General features: G+C 42.2%; 1 protein-coding gene across 1 annotated transcript in view; it reads left to right on the top strand.

The window, feature by feature from the left end:
- ADAMTS10 (ADAM metallopeptidase with thrombospondin type 1 motif 10) overlaps positions 1-1,434 on the top strand; it is an 87,591-nt gene extending 86,157 nt beyond the window's left edge. The window contains exons 25-26 of the mRNA XM_063455869.1: positions 81-237; positions 682-1,434. Coding sequence (XP_063311939.1) covers positions 81-237; positions 682-791 — 267 coding nt within the window. The 3' untranslated portion in view covers positions 792-1,434. The remainder of the gene's footprint in view (positions 1-80; positions 238-681) is intronic.
- Positions 1,435-19,413: the final 17,979 nt, after the last annotated feature.

Here is a 19,413-nt window from a genome sequence, read left to right as displayed (position 1 = left end):
AGCCAAGAAGCAGCAAATGATAGAATATCAGTGATCGTTTTTTTTTTTTTACGGGAATCATTTTAATATTGTTTCCGCAGTGTTCAGCCCCATGTGGCCTGGGACAACAGAGACGCTCAGTGCAGTGTCTGAGCCACATAGGGCAGCCATCAGTGGAATGCACAGAATCCACACGCCCGTCTGCAATGCAGCAATGCGAGAATAAATGCGAGGCTGGTCCATCTGACAGCCCTGATGGTGAGAAAACAAAAACACTTATACATTCCCCCAAGGGAATATCTGTCTGTTTTTGTTGAAAGTTTTGTCATGTTACCGTATTTCTGTGTCATAATACCACTTGTCTGGGGCACTGTATAAAACCTTGTTTTAGTCGTTTCTCATCCATTTAACAAGGTCCCTGCAATATTGCTGTCTTTTCTAACTTAGTTTTTTGCAACTATTCTTCTGTCTGTTAGAATGTTCCCTTTTCTGTGCCCCTGTCTCTCCTCCCCCGCTGACAGTGCAACTTTCCTCTTCCTTGCCACACACATATGCATACACACACACACGCGCATACATAAACATGCAAACAGGTCTCAACCCTCCTTCCCACACACATTGAGATCTTCTTCGCGTGCTCTTCCATGCTTCCTACGTTATTACTTCTGCAGTTATACTTTGTTTGTCTCTGTCTCTTTTCAGAATGTAAGGATGTGAACAAGGTGGCGTACTGCCCTCTGGTGCTCAAGTTTAAGTTCTGCAGCAGGCCCTACTTCAGACAGATGTGTTGTCGAACCTGCCAGGGCCGTTGATTTAACCCACAGTGCTGGGTTCATTTTCATCTCTCCTCTTATTTTCTCCCCAAACCCTCGATAATATGTACCATATCTGACACTTTTTACTTCATCTTTTTTGTTCTGGATCTTATCTAATGCTCCACTCTAATGTTCATGTCTCTTTCTCCTCCATTTATTCTTTATTCTTTCTTCCAATACAATTTCTCTTCTCTTTTATAACTTGTTTTTCTCCCTATAAAAAAACTCATGTATTTTTGTAAATTGCACATTATTACTATTACTGAATCATGCTGACAGCATCCCAACCCAGAAATTCTTTATACACTGCACAGGGATATATCAAGGTCTTTAAACCATAAACTCATAATTATCTGGGGGGGAGAAAAGCACTGCAAGAAAACAAGGGGTTAATCCCCTGGTTAGGTATTTTTTGTTAAACAGATTTGCACATGTGTGTACATCTTCAGTGGCAGAATACATTTTTGGGGCAGAAACATTTTAACTTCCTGGAAACCATTTTGTATTCTCCAGTTGGCTTATTTCCTGGCTGTGATACAAAATGGCTGTCAAGGTTACACTTGCATCTACTTGACAACTATCATATCAGTAGATGTGGCACTTACGCATAACAGGAAATTATTGCTAAAAAAGGATGTTGAAAATATGAATTTAGGGAAACAAATATCTGAAGTAAAGAAATAGAAGATCGTTAAATATTAAAAATCAAATACATACTGCTGGTCTTTTCTTTCCCTCGGCGGTAGAAAGAATGATCATGCTCAGTACATTAGTGATGCACTTTCTGAATCATGGCTTGAAAGTCATTACATTCTCACGTAAATAGTTGTAACCAGGTTTATTGCAATTTCGACTACTTCTGTTGCTCTTTGAATAGAACCCCTCCCTCTCTATCTGCCTCAGCATATAAAGAAAGCCAAAGCTTTGGTCTGAATGCTGTATAGTGTAAAGTAGTGTGCCGTCATTTACTTGCTCATATGAGCTAGATTGTTAAGAACAACAAAGATAAATGTAATCAGTTGCGCACTGTGTAGCATCCGTGAAGTATGGTGAAAATGCAACTGTTCTTGAACTGCTTGTTGTACCCGAAGACATTTTTCAATCTGTATTTGTGTATTTTTTATATGTGAATGATGCACACTTGTGTATTTAATAATTTACCTATATATATCATTAGAGATGTCGCGAACATAAAATTTTCTGTTCGCGAATTTCCGCAAATGTTTGCGAACGGGAGAACCGGGCGAACTGCCATAAACTTCAATAGGCAGGCGAATTTTAAAACCCACAGGGACTCTTTCTGGCCACAATAGTGATGGAAAGCTTCCGAATGAATCTAAAATGGATGCTGTCCAGGAGGTGGGAGGGTCTGGGAGGGACGGTCTGCTGCTGATTGGCTGGAATGTGTCTGCTGACTGTGAGGTACAGGGTCAAAGTTTACTCAATGATGACGAATAGGGGGTGGACCTAACATCGCATATGTTCGCCCGCCGTGGCGAACGTGAACAAGCTATGTTCGCCCGGGAACTATTCGCCAGCGAACTATTCGGGACATCTCTATATATCATCAGTCTTCATTATCAGCTGGTCGTGAGAGGATATATCCACAGCTTATTCCATTTCATCATGTTATTGTCCATTTTAAAATCTCACTAAACCACCTGCAATTTTGAACACTTTAATAGCATGTCCACCTGGAGATTAATGGAAAATTCTGAGTATGCTTTAGTGGTTATGGTGCTACGAGTGCCCTGGAGATCCTACCAAAATGAAGTACGGTAGTCAAGTTGTTTTACAACGGTTTTAGAATGCTTTGACTTCTTACCTGGTGTTTATTGTCACAAGAAGAGGCAGGTAGCGGCGTAGGCAGATACTGGTAACAAGTCAAAACATTTTAAAATGGTATGACTTCTTGCATTGGTTGTGCGTCAGGACATGTATTTATTGGTGTACATATATATATACATATATACTGAGTCGGATAGAGGGTGACGGGGCAACAGGGCCAACTGACCGCAGTTTAGAAATAACCAAACATTTATTTTAAAGATTATGCATCATATATATTTTCGGCTTTTGGGATAAAAAAAAAAAGTCTCCTGTGTAAGACTGGTCTAGGTACCATTTCATTTTCTGAGCCTTTATATAAATGTTGTTTTATGGCTGTTTTATTTTTTTTGTTTGTTTTATTTTTTTTATTTTTATAATATATATAACCCAAGATATGGGAACACTTGCAACCTTAATATCATTAAACTGTTTACCATTATATTTGCTACACAATATAATAGCAAGAACAATCATATGAAGCCTTGATAGAATTAGCTTGAAAAAGATCAAAATACAATAACTGTCTTAAAATTAAACTTGTCTTCTAAAACACATAACACATGTGTAATGATAATTACTTAAAAAAAAAAAACTAGATTAAACATAGATATTAAAACATATGCACATATATTACCTGCCACTTAAAGCTCACAGCGCACTCACAAGAAAAAAAATTAAAAACACCCGTCCTCTTTCTAATACAGCTGCTCGTTTTGTATCTGTTTAAATTTTTTTACTTTTGTTATTTTGGAAGTGTTGACGGAATCCAGAGAGAGGAGAGGGTTTTGACCTTGCCTCGAGCTGCATGGCAGTTAGATTGTAATCTATTATTTAAAGAAAAATGTTTACACAACACATAGACCATTTTTATATCAAAATACTGTTTCAACTTTTTGATCATGCGGGAGATAGTTTAGATTTAAAGCAAAAGTATGAGAATTCATTTGTTTAAACTGATTGTGATTTTAGGACAATAAAATGCACATACTGTAATAAGACAGGCCTTATAATATTTATCAAACCCCTCTATAGACCGAGAGGTTAGGTAGATTGTGGGTTAGCTAGATCTTATTGCTATTTTTGTTGTGATTGTCTTTAAATGGTGCTAATGCTCTTTGACTGTCTATAAATCACAAATGGCTTCTTGGCCAGTGATGGAAGCAATTCCAAGACATCAGGTACTGCTACATAACATCCCTACGTCAACCAGAATTTGCGTCAACAGTGTCGCTAGCAGAAGGCAATGTGAAGTACTGCAATAATGAATGCCTTCGTTTTGTTACCTTGTAAATCAAACCAGTGTAATGTTCAGTAATTCATAGACTGTTTTGTTTATTTATACATGCTTCAGAATTTCTAAAGCCAATCCTGAGTACTAAAACCTTTTATTAAGAGTCTTTTGCAATGCATTATGTTGTTGACTACATTTTTCTTAATGCTGTTACAGCCATAATGTTGGCAAGGCATCAAGAGAGATGTAGTTCACAACATCGGGACTGCCGAAGGTTGCCTAGCCCCGGTCCTAATACTGTATTGCGGTGCAATAAACACTATTACCTTTGAGTCGATGACAATTATAATTTAAGTGATTGGTGCGTTTACAGCGTTGAGGTGCTGCAGAGGTACATTTACTGCTGTTTCAGGCAATCACTACCTCCGTAATCCCATATTACCTACATGCGTAGGAACACTAGAATCTTCTTCTTGTCATGAACCTTGCATACTCTTGGTGTTTGGTATGATCGAAAGATTCATTTACATCATATATCAGGCTGCGCCTTATGTTCAAGGAAAATGAAACAAAGCAACAACCGAGTTGGTTAGATAGTTAGAATATGACATTACTTCAGAAAACAGAAAAGATGTCTATAACCTTTTGTAAAAGTATTGAACCTTTTTTGAAGCCATTTCAAAGAAGACTTGGCAATATTTCGATCCTTTCAGATCTTTGGCAAAATCCTTACAGACTTGAAACGTTGTCAAGTCACCTTTTGGTGGTGACTGTTAAAAAGCGTATTAGTTTTAAACCAGATTAATGTTTCTGTTATATTGGTGACTTTTGGGTGGAGGTCCTGTATGGAGACTTAACTGGTCAGTTTTTCTCAACAAAATCACCTCAGTATGATCATTCTTCTGTAAGGCCGTGCGTCAGTAACCAAATAAAAATAAATATTATTTTGTTCCGCCACCTGCACAAAAATTTACTTTTAAAAACTGTTTATTCCAAAAACCCAATGGTCACTGATCTGCATACTGTACAATGCTGGAAAATCATGGATATACAAATATAATTGTTGAAAATAGCTTGCCATCTGTTACAATTATTTTGCCGAAATGGTCAAACAAACACACCCACTTTTACTTTACTTAGCTAAAAAAAAATGGTACCAACCAATGTTATTCAAAATGTATACTACACGTATTTGTAATCCATGTCTAATCGGAGACAAACAGCAGCTTTCTATATGTACCTGTTTTGTAACACTAATGGGTCCTTGATTTGGAGTCACTACACCTAAAAAGTTTTACTGACTCATAATTTTTTTTTCCATTATAATTTTTTTGTTTATTTTATTTTATTTTTTTGTCACAGACACATAATTCACAGATGGCTATATGCATTTAAAGAGTTTATGTTATGTTTATATCTCTGTATAAAATTTGTTCTGATTCAGAATCCGGAAAAAGAAGGCAGAATAATTAAAATGTCTTTCTACAGAATGTTGGTGGTCCTTATTGAATTACACAACTGCAGTATACGTGTTTCAAAAGTTAAAGTAGATGGAATGACAGTTATATTATGAAAAGGTTTTCCTCTGAGCTAAGCAACCAGGAAGTAACAGGGCCAGTTATCCGATTGACAGTCAGGCGGTGTAACAATGTAACATTTAAACAATTGTAAAATGAAAAAAAGAGGACACACTCTTCACACTTAAAGCACTTCAGCAAGCTAAAACTTTAGGGTTCTGGAGTATCCCTTTAAGCAAAGTTCCATTTCAGTTACTAGGCTAATTTACCCACATTCCACTAGTCAAAAGGATTCCACAGAAGGGCAAACTGCAGACCTTATGGACAGAGAAGAACAAAATGGTGGCACCTAGGTATTGAGGCCATGCACAAGGAAGAAAAGATGATAAATATAAATAGTGGCAAGGGGGAGAGGGGGGGGTATAATCATTAAGATTTAATGGGCATAACAAAAGGAATATTGTCAGACAAAAAAATTACAGTGTCACTTTAAATAACGACAGCTTGTTTTACCTGGGAAGATGAACATAAGTAGGTCAGATTAGTTTTTCTGCGATATAGAATTGCATTTTAGAGAGATACCTACACTGATGGAGCCCTAACTTCATATTCAGCTTCCAGTATTTTGGGAACACAGGGAATAACATTTCATCAATTTATTGCGCTTGCAAAATAGCTGCTTTGTAATTACATTCACTGATCAACTTGACTGTTGTGTTATCAAATTTATTCCAGTTTCAAAATCGCCTGTGGTCAGACAAATATATAAAACAAATTCACAGACTGGTTATAGAATGTACATTGTATGTCAAGTTGATTGCCGTCTCAAGTTAATGGACATCCCTCGAGGTTCCATTCATCACAGACAGGGGCGGGCTGGGCCGGGGGGCAGGGAGGCAATTGCCCCCCAGGCCGCCCTAAGTAATTAGAAAAATGGCCACTGCAGGGCCAGTCCTGGAGCCAGGAGGAGGGGGTGCCGCGCGGAGCAGGCTGATAGCCTGTCACAAGGAGCCCAGCAGGTGGCCAGCTGGCCACTTACGGTGCCCCAGTAGCAAGGCAGAGTAGGCACCTGCTTGTCCCAGATGGCAGGTGCCTACTCTGCAGCAATATACCGGCCGGGTGAGGAAGGAGGCATGCAGCAGCAGCGAGGGAGCTCTGCTGATGATCTTCCTGCTCCCTCGCGCGCCCTCTCTGTTGATGTCGGGAGCCGGAATATGACGTCATTCCGGCCCCGCATCACTAAACTGCGCGAGGGAGCAGAGAGGAGCAGGAATATCACGGAGGAAGTCACTGGACCCCGGGGAAAGGACCCAGAGCACTCCTAAAGGTAGGAGCAACAAGAAATAAAATAAATTTTTGTGTGTGTGTGTCTGTAAGTGTGTGTGTGTCTGTAAGTGTGTGTGTGTGTCTGGAAGTGTGTGTGTGTCTGGAAGTGTGCGCGTGTGTGCGTGTGTCTGGAAGTGTGTGTGTGTCTGGAAGTGTGCGTGTGTGCGTGTGTGTGTAAGTGTGTGTGTGTGTGTCTGGAAGTGTGTGTGTCAGGAAGTGTAAGTGTGTGTGTGGGTGTGTGTGTGTGTGTGTGTGTGTGTGTGTGTCTGGAAGTGTGCGTGCGTGTGTGTGTCTGGAAGTGTGTGTGTCTGGAAGTGTGTGTGTGTGTCTGGAAGTGTGTGTGTGTGTGTGTGTGTGTCTGGAAGTGTGTGTGTGTGTGTGTGTGTGTCTGGAAGTGTGTGTGTGTGTAAGTGTAAGTGTGTGTGTGTGTGTGTCTGGAAGTGTGTGTGTCAGGAAGTGTGTGTGTGTCTGGAAGTGTGTGTGTGTGTGTCTGGAAGTGTGTGTGTGTGTGTCAGGAAGTGTAAGAGTGTGTGTGTGTGTGTGTGTCTGAGTGTGTGTGTGTGTCTGGAAGTGTGTGTGTGTCTGGAAGTGGTCGTGTGTGTGCGTGTGTGTGTGTGTCTGGAAGTGTGTGTGTGTCTGGAAGTGTGTGTGTGTCTGGAAGTGGTCGTGTGTGTGCGTGTGTGTGTGTCTGGAAGTGTGTGTGTGTGTGTGTGTGTAAGTGTGTGTGTGTGTGTGTCTGGAAGTGTGTGTGTCAGGAAGTGTAAGTGTGTGTGTGTGTCTGGAAGTGTGCGTGTGTCTGGAAGTGTGTGCGTGTGTCTGGAAGTGTGTGTGTGTGTCTGGAAGTGTGTGTGCGTGTGTGTGTGTCTGGAAGTGTGTGTGTGTGTGTGTGTGTCTGGAAGTGTGTGTGTCAGGAAGTGTAAGTATGTGTGTGTGTGTGTCTGGAAGTGTGCGTGTGTGTGTGTGTGTGTCTGGAAGTGTGTGTGTGTCTGGAAGTGTGTGTGTGTCTGGAAATGTGTGTGTGTGTGTCTGGAAGTGTGTGTGTGTGTGTGTGTCTGGAAGTGTGTGTGTGTGTCTGGAAGTGTGTGTGTGTGTGTGTGGAAGTGTGTGTGTGTCTGGAAGTGTTTGTGTATGTCTGTCAGGGACGTCTTTCCGCATGGGGCCCTACCGCGCTGCCCAGCATGCCCGGCCGACAGGGGAGATCCTTTGATCTCCCCTGCCAGCCAACGGAGAGGTGGCCTTGTTTTCTGGCCTTGTGCCGATGAGGGAGATCTCAATTCAATCGGGGAGAGAGGAAGCTGCCTAGGACCCAGGGCTGCAGGAGAGGCCGACCTGTAAGGCAGATCGTTCCTCCCGCAAGCAGGCTGTGTGGAGCGTTGCAGCGCATTACCATTGCAATGCTCCACACAGCATTCTGCGCGCAGTAGGACAGGAGATAGCCTGCAGCCAGTCGTGTGTATGCATTCAGCAGTCGGTGTGTGACTGCATTCGGCAGTCTGTGTGTATGTATTGAATGTATGCATTGCATTTGTTGGAGGTACTTCTAAATATAATCTTCGTTGTATCTATAATTTACATTTTTATTCCTGTAAGTTGTGTAGGCAGGGCCCCAGTGCACTGCTTTGCCCGGGGACCCATAATGTTGTTAAGATGGCACTGGTGTCTGTCAGTGTGTGTGTGTGTGTGTGTGTGTGTGTGTCAGCAAGTGTGTCTGTCAAGTAAGTGTCTGTCAGTGAATGTGTGTGTGTGTGTCTGCCTGTCAGTGTGTGTGTGTATGTGTCTGCCTGTCAGTGAGTGTTTGTCAGGGTTTGTGTGTGTATGTTATTGAGAGTGAGGGCCAGTGTGTCTGTCAGCAGGGCCAGCCTTTGAGGTATGCAAGCTGTGGGGTCATGTAGGGCGCAATAACAACAGAGGCGCCCGGCGGCCAACACAGCTCACAAGTTTTGGACACCAGCATATTTAATTTAAACGATTCCCTGGTGGTCCATTGGTGCGCACCAGCAGTAGGTGCAGTCAGATCATATCCCTTGTGGTTCCGGTGCTCAGTTAGTGAGTCAGGGCACAGGCTCAGAGATTCTCAGCCTGCGCTCTAACAACATTGAAAGTCGGAGCCGCAAAGGAGTGGGTATGGCAAAGAGCTACTAATTAGCATAATATCAATATCCGTTATAAAACCAGGAAAAGGTGGCCATGGATGGTGAGCTAATTCAGGGGTGCAATGGGCCACTTGACTGGATTTGCACCCCAGGCCTGAGGCTGCCAGCCCTCCCCTGATCACAGATATCAGAATCTCCATCTGGGGTACTCCAAGCAACATGTGCTCTCAGCGTGTTCTTTTGAGCTTTTTACTTTTTAAATGAGGGATTATAGCATACAGTGACAGACCAGGCAGGCATCACACAATTGGTTATACACCGAAAAGTCCCCTTTTTCCCCACTCCATCTAAGCATCAAGGTTCTCCACTTGATTGTTAAGTCTGGAACCTTTAAAGAGACACATATTGTTGTGTTCAAATAAGGGATGGAATTATCATATCTCTCTTCTTCCAACAGTCTAGGTTCAGTGTAAATATCCCAAAATATAGAACACTGTCAGATAAGACAGTGAAAGGTGAATACCCTACAATATGCTCAGACATAATACATTACTTTTCGTAATCAGTTCTATACCCATAAATACAAGCAAAACTGGTTTTAGGCTGCCCTGCTCCCTCGCCAGATGCCAGCCAGCGCCCCAGCCAGCCCATCAGCCCACACGCCCCGCCGGCTTGTCAGTTAGCCGCAAGGCTAACAAGACATTTGCCCTGGGCATTTGGGGGCGGCTTTTTTTGCTGCCCCCTGGAAAATGCCGCCCAAGGCAAATGCCTTGTTTGCCTCGCGGCTAAAAAGTCCCTGAGCAAAACCATATAAATATATGTGATAATACTTATGAGTGGTTTGGAAACAGATTGAAGAAGGTCTTGGGTATGTATATCCAACTTTACCCCAAGACAGCTGTACATTTAATCAGGCTTTCTGGAGAACACTTAAATGGCAGAAACGTGCAACACTAGTTAACAGCTCTCAGTAAGAGCTAATAATAAATACCATGTGCACTTTTATAACATGTTATTAAATACAGTCTCAGAAAGTTGTAAAAATCCATGTATACAGAATAAGTAAGCAAACTATATTTTTACTTCTCTGTCATTTGTTTTTTTTTGCACTAAAAAAATATATATTTTTTTTATTGTTTCTGTACATTTATTAATTGTATTATTTTGGTTGCTATAGTAATTACTGAAGTCATAATTAGAATTGCAGAAAATGTATTTTGAACCGAATAAGCAGAAAGCCCATAAATGTTTTGTGCCTAATTACCAAATAATGTGTTGTGGTAACCTTAAGACTGACACACAATATGGTGGTCTTATTATGTACAATTGCAAAACTCTGCTATTTTTATCCAAGTGATCTGTGAGGGTGAGGGAGCCGCACAGTCTACTGGTAGTGATGCCAGTAGACAGGAAGTGTCACTATAGGGTGCACAAGGGAATTGTGCAGACAGAGCACAGTGATCCCAGCAGCCCCTACTAGCCCCCACTAGGCACAGAGATTGTGTATGTGTATGAGGATGTAAGAATATGTATGTGTGTGTGCCTGAGGAAGAAAATGTATGTGTGCTAAAATGGGCGTGAGTATGTATGAATACTATGGTTTTACAAATCAGGACATAATAACAATCATCTGTTCCTAAGCAGAACTTAAAAGTAGGTCAATACAACATGAGATGAAGAACAATAACACATGACATATTACACTGTGTCATGAGTTATTTAACAAAAATACAGCCAAAATGGAGAAGCCATGTGTAAAAAGCTAAGTACACATTATGATGAAATAGCTTGTAGCACTATCTTTAGCAGCAATAATTTGCAGTAATCATTTTCTGTATGACATTATCAGCCTCTTACATCGTTGTGGAGGAATTTTGACCCACTCTTCTTTACAACGTTGCATCAGTTTATTGAGGTTTCCTGGCATATGTTGATGCACAGCTCTCTTAAGGTCCCAACACAGCATTTTAATCAGGTTGAAGTCTGGACTGTGACAGAGCTCCTGTATTCCAACCAAGTACCTCCACTCAATCCACTTCCTAGCCGTTGGGGAGGGAGCCTGGAACGCTTCAACCCTAGTAGCCGAGGTTTGACTGGGGTCTCTCCAGAGCTTGTCCACTCAACCATGCTGCAGCTCTCCTTCCAGGTAGGTATCGTTCCCCTATGCCTATTCCACTGCAGCCCTTCTTCCAGGCAGGTATCGTCCCCTCTGCCTATTTTGCTGCAGCCCTTCTTTCAGGCAGGTATCGTCCCCTCTGCCTATTCCACTGCAACCCTTCTGGGCTTGATATTTCAGTAAAGCCCCCTCTCCTCACCCTGTGCATGCAAGGTCCAATGTATCAGGGAAATGTGGAGTCCTTCCTGGGCAATGACTACTCAACCTGCTCTCAGGTTACCTACCGACACTTGACGCTCAGGCTCAAGCAGAGCCGTTCATGTGGCTAAACTTCCTATCCCACTGCAATGGAAAAGCATGTTCATTCACCCGTTCCAACAAATTCCCCGTTATCAGTACTGACAATGCTGTCCACACTGGATTTGGAGCCATTTTTAAGAATAACTGGTTCCGTGACATATGGCCCACAGAGTCGCAGAGCCTACCCTCTTTTAGTTAAACTACAGCTCTCTTTGAAGCATACCTATTGTGGCTGCCGCACGCACCTGTGGGTCTCTATGGAGAGTGATATCGGTCAAACACTACTCAGACAACACAGCAGCATGTGAAATTATAAATAAAGGTGTGGTGATTTACCAAACTATATAAATTATGTATGCATACACATAAAAACTTTCTACTTTAACAAATATTTATTCAGAGACAAAACAACAACAATAACATACAAATTATGACACACAGTCTAACTAAAACAACAAAAACAACCACAATCAAACAAACAATAACCACTAAATCTTATGAAGTCATCAGATCCCACTCACAGTTCACCAAGATAACCTTAGCTCATGTCGGCTCACATGTCTGCTAAGTAGCACAACCAAGAAGGAACAGGAAGAAATAGAGAAAGGGGGAAGTGGTTATCTCTTTCTGACTTGTAAAGGTATTTAATTATCTAGTTACCATATCAAACGGTAAAGCTTATCCCCATGTTAGAAAGGCATACATGAGTTTGGGCATGTGAGCCCTGGTCATCAGGTTGGTCCCCCTCACTAACAATAATGAGGTTAATTAGAACGTTGACTTGGCTGGTTGCAACACAGCGATCTTACCTTGTCCGTATACACATAAAAGGCTGTCACAACATAGCAGCCAAAACCTTCAATCACAATTTCGGGTACTCTTCTAAGCACACTCCACGGCTGCCAAATGACCTACCCAAACCCTAACCCCAAGACCTCAGACTGCATTATTTCATCTCATGACTATGGTAAATTGCTAGCACATGCACCACTCTCTGCCAATACCAACCATTCATATTCTAGAGCTCTGAAAATTTTCAATAAATTCACTTTAGAATTTCTAGTCTCTAAATCCGTAATCAATAGATACCATGGTGGTGTTCATATCCTTTTGCCACCTCAACCTTAAATTAGCTCACAACACCATAAAACTACTTGCATACAACCTTCAACATTTTCAGATCTTTTTTAGCATAGGCGTTGCTTCTGCAGTCTCTAATGGAATATCTCAGTACATGTAATTGGCGATTGGGATAGGGGAGATCATCTGCACACAAAAGATGCATTCCTCAACTCGAAAAAGAAATTGGGGCAAGTGTTTAATGTATTGGTTACATAATGTCAACATGTATTAAACTGTTAAACTGTTGCACTTTTTGCCCTCTTTTTACAGGCACACCATAAGCATTTGACACCATTACTACTATAAATTGGCATATTGTCCTTGACCACAAACAGAAAGACTGAGCTTGTATTTGTGGGACGTGTTACCCAGCCTATAAATACACAGGCCTCTCTTTCCTCTGGGCTGATACTGCCTGTTCTGTGATATTCTTCCAATATTGTTTATTCCAGTCCAAAATTACGTATAACTAACATCATATTTATAAGCTGGCAATAGATTCAACTAGTTATTCAACTGGTAAACAAAAAGGTAAATCATCACTCCGGGCACCATAGGAACTTCATCACAATTAAGTTGGTATGGTGCCAGGAGGTCCTGGTGCTGTCTTACCTTAAAGAATTACTCAAGTCTCCATGATCAATTCTGCTTTTTGAAGTGGTCATGGAGGAAGGAATCTGCATGCGCAGCACTTCAGCCTGAATTGATTTTAGGCAGCCTAATGTAAATTCTGTACAAAAAAAGTCTGTTGTCAGCAAACACTGTTCACTGGTGACAGAGGTGGTGAACTTCTACCATTGGGGGGGCATGGCCTGAATCTGAACCGGAGCGGACGCCATTCCTGCCTACTCCTAACAAGCCTGAAACAAATCCGCAAACATCCGAAACTAGAACCGACCGAGCGCCAGACCCATCCTGAAACCGGCATCAGGGTGACAAAACGCTCACATTGATGCCTTTTTTCCAACCCCAGAGATAGGGAAAGGTAAAATGGAGGCTCAAGGCCTATACCTCGCCAACAGCCGCCGGGCTTGAGTATTTCCTGGACGGAGTATACAGCCGAGGTGAGCCCCCACCCTCTAACGACCCTCTGCCGACCTACAACAATACCCCAACGAACATGGGGAGACAAACACAGAAGGTACTAACCGGCCACCCGGCGGAGCAGACCGACATTGGGGCTCTGCTGCAGAGGCAAGCACAATCTAAGATGGTCGCGGAGGCCCAACAAACTCCGACAACGACACGGACGGAGTCTCACACACCTGCTCAAGCAGAGAATGAATGTGAGTACACCCTGACACCAACACAGGCACCACTTGACACCACATTGGCCACTAAACAAGACCTCCATAATTGGGTGCAAGACATCAAGGAGACACTGGCCGCGGACGTGGGCCTGCTTAAAGGGGAAGTGCAGAAAGTAACTGGAGAGTAAGGGTGACAGAGGAGAGCATCATGTCCTTCCACACAGATATCACAGCAGTAAAGGAAGCAATACAACAATTGCAGTCCAACCAACAGGGTGTTTCCCTACAATTGGCAACACACAAAGACCGAGCTCGTCGCAACCACATCAAAATACGCGGGGTACCCTCTGACATAACACCAGAAGAACTACCTATGTGAGACGGCTCCTGGCCACCATCTTGCCGCCATCGACAGCATGGAAGATGCTCCTCGACGGGCGGTACAGACTCCCACCCTCAGCCACAATGCCTAATACAACCCCCAGGGATATTATCTTACGCTGTGCCACCACATAGGACAAAGCCAACATCATGTCGGCAGTACGGGACAAAACCCCCTTGGCCTTTGAAAATGCACGGCTGCTTTTCTTTCAGGATCTAACCAGAGCCACACTTCAGTGGCGCCGGACACTATCCCACTTTACGAGCCTATTGCGCTCTGCGAAAATGCCATACCGTTGGGGGACACCTCGATCCCCGCTAATCACCCAAAACGGGACCACACACAGGGTCTCCGCGACCACAGAAATACCTGCAGTGCTCGCCAAATTGGGATTACAAGACAGAAACGACGCAACAGAGGCAACTGCACAGAGATGGGACCCAGACAACACGGTGCCGTTCATCCCGAGAAGCAAGGGACCGACAAATCGGGACACTTGAAAAACAGGGACTGATATAATTCCCACACATAATACACAGTCCCTGGAGCCACAGCGGACTTATAACCTTCTTTTGAAATGACTGTTTCCCTTCTTAATGACTTCTCTTTTATTTTTTTATTTTATATTTTATTTTTATTTATTTTTTTTATTTTTTTTATTATTCTTGGTTCGTTGAATGCTGACACCCAGCTTGACACACGTCTATGTGCTACCTACACCTGACAGTACGCATGGACACACTAACTCACAGTAAACCAAACACGCTGAGAGCCTCACGCAACAGTCGGAGAGATGGGAACTCTAGGAGCTCCCTCTCCAACCCCCCCCACCACCACCCCCTAGGTCAGGGGTTCAAAGCTTCCATCCGGGACACTCTAGACACACGGGTGCATAGCCCGATGAACCCTGAACACAAGTCAGTCTACAAGTACAGCCTGACCGAGACGCCCTGACATAGGACCCGCTCACACAAAGCATGCTAAGCGATATTGCCACACACGACCTTTACAGAGAGTAGGGCCACACAGCACCATAAAAAGCCACGAACCCGGAGTCACATACACCTGACCACGACAAACACTAACTTATCTAGTCTACCTGAAATAGTGGACATCCGGACACGACACCACTTGAACGCCTGTACTACCAAACCTGTAACCATGACGACTAAAACTATTACCACCAGTTGGCACTCCTGTTATCACACTTGCCACCACCTACTATGGTACGCTACACTTGACTTGTGCGAAAGCACAATATAAAAATGTCCTTGTTCTTAGCTTATAGATTAATCTAATGATACTGTTATGTTTTATCCTGCCTTACTGTTTATATAATGCCGTCTTGTGAAAAAGCGTGTTATCCTCCATGAACGACAAAAAAAAAAATGTTCAGCATACCCGGTTTATATCCGTCCAAACATTGTCAATATACCTTGTGTTAAGAGACAAAAATGTAAATTGTACTAATCACTGCACACCCAAAATAAAGAATTAAAAAAAAAAAAACTTCTACCATTGCAGTCAAGACCTGCAAAGGGAAATCTCTGTCTGCCCTCCCTCCTTGTGTGATTCGAGTCAGCCTCCCTTCATTTAAAGCCTCTGATTGCACCACGGAGAGGAAGTGAGTAACAGGTTCTAACAACAGATGGGATGGACGATCCTGCTGGACTTCAGGTGCGTTTTTACTTTACTTTCCAGGGTTTTCAAAAGGAATGAGGGGGCTATTACTGCCAACAGGGCAGTTTAAAGAAAAAAAAAACATTAAAAAAGGGTAGAGTATCCTTTTAACAGGTTAATTCGATAACAAAAACAAGTGGTTTAACCCCAAATTTTGGAAGAGGGCAACTGATACTTTTGCCTCTGTACTTTCTTTCTAGGTCTGAGGTTTCAATCAGGAAGTGTTGGAATGGGCACTGCTGATAAGCAAAAGAGTCAGCCTATTATTAGTTCCCCATAAAAGATATATACTAATAGCACAAACATATCAGCGAATGCCTTTTTTACTCCGTTTTCTGAATGGGGAGCTAGTTATAGGATGAGTGCATCAGCTAACAATCTCAGCCAAACAGCAATGCCCCTTCCTAGGCTGATTGCAGCCTCAGACAAATAAAGGAAGTCTCCTCTGCTAAAATAATCTTGGCGGCTGATCTCTGGTCAAATCCTATGCTTCTAATAGAAAAGCACTGGAGTCTAGGGCCAAAATGGAAATATATTAAATACTCATTTTGCAATGGGGGACCTAAACAGCGTGGGCCCTCCCTTGACAGGCGCAACTCCAGGGCCTTGTCACTATAGCAACTGTTTCAACCTTGGTAGTTCCACCAGTGTCTGCGCTGTAGAGGCCCTCAGTTTTTACAAATAATTGATCCTTCCCATGTTGATAAATGTTGGAAATGACAAACTTCCCCTGCACTTTTCATCATGTATGTTACATATATACATAGCTGAAAAAAGACTTGGGTCCATCAAGTTAAGCCTTTCTCGCATGTGTTTCTGCTGCTGACCCAAGAGAAGGCAAAACAAAAACAGTTTGAAAGACTTTCCAATTTTTACAAAAACTAGGAAAAATTTATATTCAACTCTTCACAATGGCAGTCCGACGCTCTGATAATTTTCAGACCCTCTTGCATGGCTACAAACTCCTTTTAAACTTGAAGCTTTTGAGAAAGCAGACACTTTCTGCTAGAGGAGCTTGGCACTCTTGCCCCTTTCTCTACTCTCTCCTCCACACTCATAAACTCATAAAGTATTTAACTTTATTTCTCTGACACACTGGTCTTGCCCCGCCTCCACCTCCACCTCCAATACTGATCATCTCAACCATTACAACACTTCTCCACAGGGAGGCTGGCAGTGACTCCATGCAGAGTGTCACGAACGCACCCTACTCCAAGAGTGTGCGTGACGTAGTTGTGGTGGTGAAAGGGTTAAAGTACACTATTTGTCTGCACTAGACCGGAAATAATGACAAAATCCCCCTTTTAACACCACGCACACCTAAACATAATAATATAACTATTACTATCTTAACGCTGCCACCACCAAGACAATTTCTAAATGGGGTGCCTTGGTCCCCCAGGTAAATCAACAATAAAACCCACCAAATATTACTTAGCACAATATCTATGTAATTACAAAAATACTAACTAGTCTCTTCAGGTTACGTGATTCTTAACCAGACAAAGGTAGAACTTAATAAATGAATGTTTATTATGAGCAAAAATAGTCACAGTGCATATAACAATATATAATAAAAAATTATTTACACCAACAACCGATAAAAACAAAAAGGATAAAATAACAGAAGTCCTAATTACTCACTTAGGTTTTCAAAGTACAACTTCTGTCCAGGGGGTCTCTGGCAAGGAAGGATGATGGTGACTCACTCAAAATTAGATCTTGGCCCCAAGCAAGTACACACCACCCTTCAGGATCACAGGAGATATACCCTGTGGAATTATCACACCCCACCCAGGGGCGTACCTATAGTGATTCCAAGTGACCACCTCCTTTGTTCCAGAAACAGCAAGCCAAATATAAACTTTTTGGTTTTATCTCCTCTACTGTACCTGCCACAGAAATAATAATTGCCTCTATGAATTTGTTATTGTTTTCCCATCCCATAGACATGTTGCACGCCCCACCTGCGATCCAATAGGACAGACATCACAATTCCTGCCATACGGTTTAAGTTGTGCAACTCATTTTTAGGCTTAATTAAAAGATTGGGCTTGTCCCATTCCAAATATAATAAAAATGAGGCTTTATTATTATTCTGTGGGGTAAATATGAATGTTTTTGTCCTTCCTTTGGGTATGATACTGGAGCAAAGCTAAAATGGCATTTACATTTCAAAGAGTTTTACTCAGCACTTAATGGTATAGGCCAAATGGATGAAGAGACATTCAGACTTTTCCCAAGTGTAGAACCTCACACCTTGCAGAGCCTTGATTACTTCACATCCATATTAGTAAAACCCTTTCAACCTCGCTATGCCATCCACACTTCTCCTTCTGTCATCCGACCTCTGTGGGGGTCCCAGCTTCAAAAGATGTAACCCCTGTTGACCTCAGCAATAGCATCCTTTTGTGCCATTTACTACACAAATGGCATTAAAGGATAATATTTCATAATGTAATACTAAATTATGCACCCTTGCCGTGACACAGAGCGTCGGTCATGCAATCAGGCCCTCTAGTGTCTGTTCGAATGACAGCCACTAAAGTTTGCATTATGCTGCAGCGTAAACACAGCCTTTTTATACAAAATGTGTATTCATTGCTAAGTCTGCAGCTCCAAAACCACTGCATTCATCTGTAGTGTTACTGGTGCCCACATTGTCCCTTTAGCTGTTAAAGTTTCACTCCCTAAACCATTAATTTCAATTTTATTAGGATGGATTGCTAGACCCTATCTTCCGGTTTATATATTATTGCAAATCATAATTCTGTTTAAAATAATTTAAATCTACTTCTCCTTATTCCATGTTTCAACATACTACTATCTAAACCCTTCCCATTTCACTGGAGCTCCAGGCTTGTTGCACAACATCACACTGAGATTACTTCTATATGTATATTTGAGTTGTGTCCCATAGCAGTTATTCACATTATCATAACAAAATAGGTAGTTGGCTTCCTCCTATACTTAGGTGAGATTGAATATTCTGAATGGGTTTTGGATTTACTTTGTGTGCATTGCTGTAAATTAGCAAATTCCTTAGTGTCCTATATCTGCATGGACAGTCTCTAATCTGGATCCACCTTGAGGACACCAGAGACAATACAGGTTCAGCACAAGCTCATCACTGCATATGTGCACAAGTATGTTATGGAATTTTTCAGATGGTCAGAATGTTGAAGGAGCTACCCCCTCTCACCCCCCTTCATACCCCCCTCGCCATTCTGTTAGCCATTCTTGTTGAGATTTAACACCCACTGCTGCACATTAGAGAACACACCTCACACTGACACACATTTGTGATGTACAAATGCTGAGACACGCAACTCTAGCAGTCACAGCCTCATAATGGCAGACTTAAAAGCGTTAAAACATCATAAAGTGAATATAACATATCCCAATTACAAAATGTGTTTATTATTTGTATAAAACTATGCCTCTAGTGGCATTTCGATAAACACTAAAGGGACATCCTTAAGACCTTTAAATTCAGTGTCAAATCAAACCTTTTCATGTATAGCGTAACGATGAAGCTGAATGCAGCTGATGCATCTTATAGAAAAACATGGATTTTATGTTCCTCGATAAAAAGTGCTAGCATGACCAAGCATGGCGATTACTGCACATGAGTCCTGTGTCCTCAATGCTTCTCTATGAGACGCATCTGATTGGACAGATATCATCCATCCTTATGATCTCACAGAGAGGTTACTGCGAGTCAACTGTCACCGACTGCAGTTTTGTAATTTAAACATGAGCGGTGAAAGAG

Source organism: Pelobates fuscus, chromosome 5 (genome assembly GCF_036172605.1).
Source record: "Pelobates fuscus isolate aPelFus1 chromosome 5, aPelFus1.pri, whole genome shotgun sequence".
Classification (NCBI taxonomy): domain Eukaryota; kingdom Metazoa; phylum Chordata; class Amphibia; order Anura; family Pelobatidae; genus Pelobates; species Pelobates fuscus.
Note: the sequence above shows the minus strand (reverse complement) of the source record. Positions and strands in the feature narration are given on the sequence as shown.